Source organism: Bison bison, unplaced genomic scaffold (genome assembly GCF_000754665.1).
Source record: "Bison bison bison isolate TAMUID 2011002044 unplaced genomic scaffold, Bison_UMD1.0 scf7180017864302, whole genome shotgun sequence".
NCBI lineage: Eukaryota > Metazoa > Chordata > Mammalia > Artiodactyla > Bovidae > Bison > Bison bison.
Genome location: NW_011494874.1, coordinates 1,936,874 through 1,945,879, shown reverse-complemented (window position 1 = coordinate 1,945,879; position 9,006 = coordinate 1,936,874). Strand labels below are relative to the sequence as shown.

Below are 9,006 nucleotides of genomic sequence, written 5' to 3'. Positions count from 1 at the left end.
CCTACATTTCTGGAATAGACTCCCAGAAGTTAAATTACTTAAAGAATCTTTACATATTGCCACATTTTATTGCCAATCCTTATTTTCCAAAAGGATCAGAACAATTTATAGATTTGTTGTCAAGGTCACAACATGCCTTTACCAGTATTAATTATAATTTTTAAAATTATTGCTGATTTGACAGATGAATACTTTTTTCACACAAAGACGAGATGGTTAGATGGCATCACCGATTCAACGGACATGAGTCTGAGCAAGCGCCGGGAGGCGGTGAAGGACAGGGAAGCCTGGTGTGCTGCAGTCCATGGGGTCCCAAGGAGTTGGACACAACTGAGCAACTGAACAGCAACAACTGATCAGTTCTAGTTCTTTTGCAAACTGGATCATTTGAACTCTGAGGTCTTAGTTTTTTTCTAATTATTGTTGTTGTTTAATCGCTAAGTCTCGTCTGACTCTCTGTGACTCCATGGAGTGCAGCACATCAGGCCTCTCTGTCCCTCACTGTCTCCCAGAGCTTGCCCAATTTTTTTGAGTAAATTACAGTATATTATTAACTTCTTGTAATTATAGCATTTATATTTCCTTTCGATTTTTGGAGGGAACGTATAGAAATCTTGTAAATATTTTAATGTGAGGAATATGCCCTAAGCATTGTCCAGTGTCTTTTAATTATCCTTTTCTAGCTTCAGAATCGATAGTCACTTCCCTTTTCTTCTCAGCACTGTGGGGATTTGGGGGTGGGGCTGATTTGATTTTTTTTAACTGCATTTTTTCTTTGACCCATCTATTTTATTTTGTGTGAGGTGAAGGCTTAGATTTTTGCCCACATGTAACCGTTAGTTACCTGGGCAGTCTTCACCTTGCCATGGTTCCGAGCGTCCTTCTTTATCCAGACGTTACACTTGTGTAACTACACTCGCTGTGTCAGGGGCTGTTGCTTTCTGTCCCAAGACCTGTCTCCAGTCTACATCATACTATCCTCAGTTCATAAACTTTATAGTTGGCAGGACCTGCTTTTCTCGTGAGTAGTGTTCTCATGCTTCATGCTTTTTATTTTTCCAAGTGAACTTTAGAATTACCCAGAAACATAAGACGCCGCCTCTGGATTTTGAATGAAATTGCTTTAAAACTATAAATCAGTTTGGGGAAATGTTAACATCAGCTTATTTATCATGTGTGTGCTTCCAGTCCAGAAACATACCTTATCTTTTTTTGTTCGTCTTTTTTTTTCTTTCTCCATATTATTTATGTTTGTTTGCTTATTTATATTTTAGACTCTTATTTCACCAGTGATTTTCAGATCACAGACTTCAAGTTCTTTAAAGAGCTACTTCATATGCATAAGGCTTCAAAAGAGCATGGGGGAAAATCGCTAATAAAGTTGAGATCTTTTGATCCGAGATCATTAGGAAAAATACATCAAGAAGTGTCTTCCCTTTTTCTTTGACTTTAATCTGTATATTTTATATAAAGATTCTAGGAGTCTTTCCCTGTTATTTCTGCATTCCACTCATCAGCACGGTCTTAGTTAGGATAGGCACATTTCCCCTTCTCATCTCATATGAAATATTAAACTGTTTGAGAACAAATCACTGTCTCTTTAGGGTACGGATCTGCATTAAGCATCTGCTTTCTGACCCCTGGGGAAGCCCCCTGCAAGCCTCAATCCTGGCTGCACTTGAGTCTGAGTTCATCTGAGTGTGAGGTGACAGTGAGTCCTCGGAGAGCTATCCTCACGCATCTGATGGACTCAGGGCGTCAGCAGCCAGGATCTACATTCACAGTACCTGCCTCAGAGCACCGGCTGTTCAGAGAGCAGAGGAGCCGGGCAGGTGGGCCGCAGGTGGGCTCAGGTGGGGAGAGCCCGCTCACATGACACCCATTCCCCGTTGCTTGTTGTAAGTGAATTCATGGCCCAGCTTTGGGATCCAGCAGCGTCCTTCAGCTCTGTGGACGAGGGGCCAGGGTAGGATTTGGTGTGCTTTTATTTGAGTATTTTTTAATGGCTATTGATCCACACAGTAAAATACTACCTTCTTACTTAGTGTGGGGGCACCTAATAAGCACCCCGAACGACCGCAGTTCATTTGCTGGTTGAAATGGGGTGCGTGCCAGCCCACAGGTGTAACTGCAAATCCTAGCCCATTTCTAACTGTTGTGAATGACGTTTAGAATCCAAAGGGTTTTTTGGTTCTTGTTCACAAATTGGGGGAGTAGGGATGGCGGGAGTTGTGTGAGAATTACAAAGCGAGAGGGCGTGGCTGGGACAGGCGTGGTTGTGTGTGTGTGGGGTGAGGGGTTTTTCAGTTTTGCCCGGCACAGAGACTTCTCATAGCGCATTCACTTTCATTTGAAGCTAGTAGTAACCTTATTGTAGGGAATCATCTCACCAGCACACACATACACCCCTCCCCAGGATGCTCTGATTCGGAAATGATGTCCTTTCTTGGAGCAGCTTTTTACATTAACCTTTTTTGAAGATAGGAGACTAAGATCTGAATAACAGCTTTTAACACTAGCCCCATAAAAAGAAGGGAAATATCTTTTTTAATTAAAAAATTCTAATGTAAACAAAATGAGAAATAAAGTGGTATGTTGACCCTTTTAAGGTATAAAAATAAACACTTACATTTTATTTTATGACTTTAATTTTCACAGCCAGGTGGTATAAATACCTTTAATTTATAGCACTTTCTAGCTATTGCATTTAAAACTTTCATTTTCCATGTCATTTTTAAACTGAATTTTTCCAATAAAAAAAAATTAGACCCTGAGGAAAAAAAAAACACTGTTTGAGGATTATTAGTTCATAACTTGGTAGTAGGAAAGGGTGATAGAACAAAAGTCTAAACTAATGAATTGGGATTGTGTAATATTTAAATAGCCATTTGCATTAAAAAAAATAGGTTGCCCAAGTGCTAAATATGATACAGACATTAAAGTAATTAGAAAACAGGAGGTGGCCGGGGGGGTATAAGGTACCAGTGAATTTGGGGTACCAGATAAATGTGAAATTTAAAGTTCACGTAGACATATATGCATACTTTTTTTTTTTTTTTCTTTTTGGTAGCTCTCTCCGAATCATTTGTTTATAGTCTGGCTGGACTTGCGGCCGCAGTCCTGCCCCTTGAGAGATGGGATCTTTGCCTAAAAGTTAGTGAGAAATAAAGACTGAGAAAGCCAAAAAATGTCCAGGCTTTTCACACACACTGACAGCCAAACAGAACGCTCTTTCCATTTGCAGTTTTTTAGTGTCATTTTAAGTTGCAGCTTCTGGCCAATCAGCAAGCCCCGTGCCTGCTGACATCACGAAGCAGCCAGTTCCCTCCAGCTGCAGAGAGCTTCAGTTTGTCTTTTTTTTTTAAACTAAAATGGAGGCTGGTTTCTTGCCTTAAGGAGTACATTGCCTTCCCCGCTGAAGTCTAGATGTTGACATGTAATAAAGCGGGCAGCAGGATGGTGGTGGATGCGGCCAGCTCCAATGGGCCTTTCCAGCCCGTGGCCCTTCTCCATATTCGAGGTAAGTTATTGTGTGTTTCACTGAAACGGAACCTTCTGTGGTTAGTTAATAAATGGCCATTGTGCTTCAGATAAGAAAAGCAGGAAGTCCTTTCTAGCAGAATTCACCCCGTTTTGCGGCAGACCTAACTGGAGGAGGCTGGGTGTGTCGCTGCAGTTTGGCATTTTACGAACTACTTACAGAATTTGAGTCTTGAGAGAGGCCTTGCATGCATAGTTCAAAGCTGGTTTTTCTGCTTTCTGCTCGTTCTCCCATCCCCCTTTCAGAGCCGTGCTGATGTCAAAGGATGTGAAGTCACTGCCCGGGGAAGGCGTTGGGTGGGGGTAGGAAGGAGAGGCGGGCGGCACGCCTGGCCAAGTTGTCCGTGCGCAGAGTTTCTGTTACAGATGTGTCGCTCGATTAACACCCCGAAGGTTTCCCCTGAATTAAAGATGAACTGCAGCCAGAAAGTATGCGGGAACAACCAGAAAAGAACTCCCCTTTTTAAAAGGATCGTTTTCGTCCTTGCCATGGAGCCTAAAAGAGAAATACACTTGTGCTTTGAAATACTGAAATCCATTGTGGGTCATAATTTCTGAGCTTTTAGCCTTTTTGTGGGATAGTAGGAGACACTTTGCATTTAAATAGGCTCTGTATTGACATTTGCCTTAAAAATTGTAAGTGGCAGCAAGTTTTCAATGTGTGTATAGATCACTTTTAATACAGTTTGCCAGTTGTAATTTATACAAAATTTGAATTCAGAATTTAGCTTAAAATTTATACAGAACTTAGCTTAAAAACACAATTACCACAGTAAATTGATAATTATATTAAAACATAGGTATCAGGATAATTGTGTACTTTTTCTTAAGCATTTAAAAATGTTTCTTATACACATTTTTTGTTCGTAATTGGGTGAAATAGAAAATGATAGTTAAGCTTCATCAAATCACTTTAAAATGTATATAATATCCCAGCTCTGTCCTAACAGAACAGAACTGTCAGGACCCGTGCTAAGGAAGGGTGGGGGCAAGATCTCCAGGTGACTAATCGTCTGGATGACTAAAATGCCAGGCGAGATTTTTCAGATCCTAGGGTGGACCCAGGGAAGGAAGATGAAATTACATGAATACCCAGTCTGCTGGAATAAGATAGGGGTTGCCTTTTCTCTGCAAACCCTCTGTAATGAAGCTGGCGGCAATTAAGGTCCACAGTGACCAACTGTAGGTCACTTGGTTTTGCGGTGCAGCCAGGAAAGAGCAAATGTGGACCACAGTTAGCACGCAGGTGTTTTAACAGGCTAAAACAAAATGATTGTGTTTCCATTTAAGTTCTTAAACAGGGACTGATTGAGTTAGCAATAAGAAAATTTTATTGCACATGAAATGTTTAAACTTTTAAGGTATCTTCTAATAAATAACAGATTTTTTTTTAGTTTGAGTTTAATGTACTTTTTTTATTTGAGCTATGAATTTATTCCAAACTGGAATATTTGATTTTATATCTTATACCACATTGATTTTTTTTTTTTTTTTAAATTCTAAGACTACTGTGACCAATCTGGGTTTTGTTTTTGTTTTTGTTTTTTTTTGCTGTTGGTTGAATTGTTTGTTGTTCTCTAATTGTGAGGGGGAAAAGTAGTGAAGTGTACTAACCTACAGGAGACTTGAGTTTTTAAGAAGGAATAACCGGTAGTAAAGCTTAACTTCTGGTTCAAACAGTGAACTAGTTAAAACTTGAAAAATGCTTAATTTACTCACAAGTTTTGAGGGCAAGCATATTCATGAGTGGTTTAGCAAAATTTATTTTTACTTTATTGGCTTTTAGAGTCTTGATCAATTTCATCTCCACTTCGCCTCTCCTCTATGTGTCCAGTGCTGAGGGTGCTTCCCCAGAGGACTCGATGGTTTAGTGGAGGGACCCACACAGGGGCCCCGGGGCAGAAGGCGCACGGGAGCTGAGTCTGGGCGGGTGTGGGGAAGCGAGCGGGGCCTGATGCCTCCTGGTGCCGGAAGTGGGCCGGCAGCCCTGGGGCTCACCTCCGACTCCACTCCCCCATGTGTTTAGAGAAGAGGGGTCGTCCCCACAGAGGGAAAAGAACAGCCCGCGGCACACAGCCTGTAAGTGGTAGGGCCAGAATCCCAACCCAGGCAGTTTTGTTTTGTATGGAATTTTTCTTTAATTCATTTTAAAATAGAAAGTTTGGCTGTTCGTAGAACCTTTTGCCACAGGATTGTGGAAAGAGCAGTGTTTTCCCCCAACATTTTATCAATATCCATCTTTTTCACTGGCCTCTGATGGATGACAGTTTTGGGGCCTAGGATTCATTTCTTCATTCATTTTGCAAATACTTGAGTCTCTATCACCTCGTGCCAAGCAGGTTCCTAATTAGGAGTATGAAGCAAGCACCGCGGCCCAGCTTTCAGAGCTTACAGTCCATAAACAATGCAGTTCCTGAATTGGTTAGTAGCCCCAGTGGGCTTGACACTCATCTCCTATTACGTAGCCTAGAGTTTGTGGTCAGTATAGTGAATTAGCGTGTCCTAAGAAGTGTGACAGGAACGTGTTGTTGAAACTTAGCCTAAATTTTTCTGCCTGGAGAAGGAGCGGCGTCACCTGGAACTTGGTGGCTGTAAATTTAGCTTGATGACTTAAATCCTGTCCTCCCGGGGCCGACCAGGAGACCTGTCTGTGGTGGCGGGAATGTCCTCTGTGCTGGCTACCGCGGTGCCCTCAGTCACAGGTGACTGCAGAGCCCTCAAAATGTGGCTAGTGCAGCTGAGAGGTGGAATGGTTAATTTTATTTCGTTTTGGCTATTTGACATTCAAATAGACCCATGTCTAGTGGCTGTTGTATTGAACACCACAGTTCTAGACTGGGATCGACAGACTCTTTCAGGAAAAGTCAGTGTTTTTTGCCCTGAAAGCAGCCCCCAGATAGGAATGACCATGTTCCAATAAAGCTTTATTTACAAAAACAGGGGGCTGGCCAGATTTGGCCCATGGGACATAGTTTGCCTCCCCCACCCCCAGCCCCCAACCCCACCACTGGTCAAGACTTTTCCTTGAATTTTAATTGCCGGTTTTAGCATAGTAAGATGTCTGCCACTTCCAGAGCAAGGTTTAAGGCAAGAATAGCCGTGCCAAAAAAGATGATGATGGTCAGAAAGGAAGATCTGCTGTCCATCCGGATCCAGCTGGCTTTTATTCCAGCCTCAGGAAAGCCATTACGTGCTCTGATCTGAAAGTCGGTCGGCGAGTCCAGTCTCCGAAAGACTGATGGGTCACCGAGGCCTGGTGGGGAGCTGGGGAGCAAATTGTTCTTTTTGTGTAAAACCACTTTTTCTTGGGGAACGGAAGTCTGATTGTAGGAAAAGTTTGTCTTCTCACAAGTATTCCTGAGTCACCGATTCAAGGAAAGGTGTTTACCTTTCCAATAGAAACTTAGAGAAGAATGACCCAGGGGCGGTGTGGAGGCTGAGGCCCAGGGCTTCCTTTCTGCCTCAGCCCACCTGATGACTTAGCCCGTGCTGCTGAGCCCCGCTGCGCACGTGCACACGGCTCCCAGGTGTGGGGTGCTCCTGCGTGGCTGATGCCAGTAAACGTCGTGAGGGCGGCTGCCCCGTGCTGTCCTCACCCCCCAGAATTAGGAAGGAAATCGGGTCATTGACTACAGAAAGTGAAAGCCACCCTCAAAAGACCTGACTAGTGACTCTGTCTCTCCAAATAGAACTAGACGCGGGGTGTTTCCTATGTAGCTGTCCCTCCCTGTGAAGCGACTTTTTAGAAGTATACCTTGAAAGCTACCTGGAGTGAGCCTCTACATAAAGCTGTTTCTCTCTCATCATTCCTGCCAGTGAGGAACAAGGAACGTAACCAGAGTAACAGAGAGCTCTCTGGGGGGTGGTGTGTGTTTATGTAAAGCCCGCACACCTTTTGTTAATTAGTCTTCTCTGAACTGATCATATTTTTTTCATTAAAAGATGCTAATTATGTAGACGAATAAGGAGATATGGTTAGTAGTCAGGCAAAGGGTGCTTTGCATCTAGGAATGGTCCGAGTCCTCCCAGGCACAGCCATTTGGGGTGCAGCACACCCCATTTCCATACGCCAGGTAGCCCCACAGGGCGGTTCTCCCCTGGGCCAATGACCTGCCAGATGTGACGAGCTTTTGTGAACACTGACTTGTTCCACCCAGCCCTGCTGCCTGGGAGGTGGCTGGGACGTCCTTGACACTCTTCCCCAAGGTCACCAGCCTGTGAGTCCCAAGTCCACGGTCCTGCCCCTCCACCAGCTCCACGTCCCCAGGCCACTGCTGGTGGTTCTCCCAGAGGAAACAGCCACGTGTATCATCTTCTGATATTTCCTTTTGGCCTTTTCTGGAGACCCAGCTAGAGCAATCTTTGGGGGGCTCTGGATTTCCAAGTGATCAGATAGGACAAAGCAGCCTTCCATCAGCTCGGGTCCTGGCCACACAGAACATCCCAGACCAGAGGCTGGGGCGCGGGCCAGTGCAGGCAGGGGCATGCAGACCCCTGCCCCATCTCCCCCCCGTCTGCTTCCAGACAAGGCCCGCCGCACCTCTTCTTCCCTGTCAGATGGAAAAGGCCCATCAAGGATACGGAGAACTCCCAAGCCTGGGCTAGTTTCTCTCACTAATGTACTTAAGGAAAAGTCTTGCTTATTCATCTTGGAGAGACATTGGCTCACGTGCGCAAGGACAAACTGCAACAGCCAGAAAAAGCTGGTTTTGTTTTAGGCCCTTGAATTATTCATAAATCAAAAACCCTTCAAGTTGAAAAGAATAAACGCAAGAGATGTAACAGTCGAACATAGTGAATGACTCTGTATCAGATGTTTGTTCTAAAAACAAAACAAAATCAAACCTGCAGAAGACATTCGTGTGGCTGTTGTGGAAAGCTGAGTAGAGCGATATGGAATTTTCTATGGAATTACCATTAGTTTCAAAGGGATTCTGATTTGTAGGAACTTTCCTCGTCCTTAGGAATTGCAGATGGAAGTATTTAAATACGGGTGAAGTATCACGGTCTCTGCACCTTACTTCAAACAGCAAAGAGAAAAATAACTGTAAAGCAAAGTATGCTGATATCCCCAGTTGTTGAATCTAGGGAAGTGGGCATGTGGGTATACAAGTATATACAAGGAATACAAGTATTCACCTTCCATGTAGGTTTAAACTTCTTCATAATGTTTGAAATGTCTTTAAAGTGTTCTGCTTTAGAAAAAAATGTGCAAAGGACATTACTTAGAAATTATTTCCTAAGCAGTGAGCAGTGGTCTTTCATATTCAAGCTTGGGCCTTTCTTCTGTTTTTGCTTTTACTCCCTTGCTAACAAATGAGTGGCCCGTGGTGAAATGATAAGGCAGGGGCGTGGTCATCTCGGATGGGCTGGGGCTGAGACCCTATAGCCCAGCGCCTCGCGGGTGGGTTCCCTGACAGCCACACCATCTTACCGAACAGTGTTTTGCGGGGTGTACCTTTTTTT

General features: G+C 43.7%; 1 protein-coding gene across 2 annotated transcripts in view; it reads left to right on the top strand.

Annotated features, from left to right (window-relative positions):
* The first annotated feature begins 2,776 nt into the window (after positions 1 to 2,776).
* The window catches only part of PPP2R5C (protein phosphatase 2, regulatory subunit B', gamma), a 98,639-nt gene continuing 92,409 nt past the window's right edge, over positions 2,777 to 9,006 (top strand). The window contains exon 1 of one of the 2 annotated variants that reach the window (XM_010851344.1): positions 2,777 to 3,520. In XM_010851344.1, coding sequence (XP_010849646.1) covers positions 3,427 to 3,520 — 94 coding nt within the window. In that variant the 5' untranslated portion in view covers positions 2,777 to 3,426. The remainder of the gene's footprint in view (positions 3,521 to 9,006) is intronic. The other variant, XM_010851355.1, reaches the window with a different exon arrangement.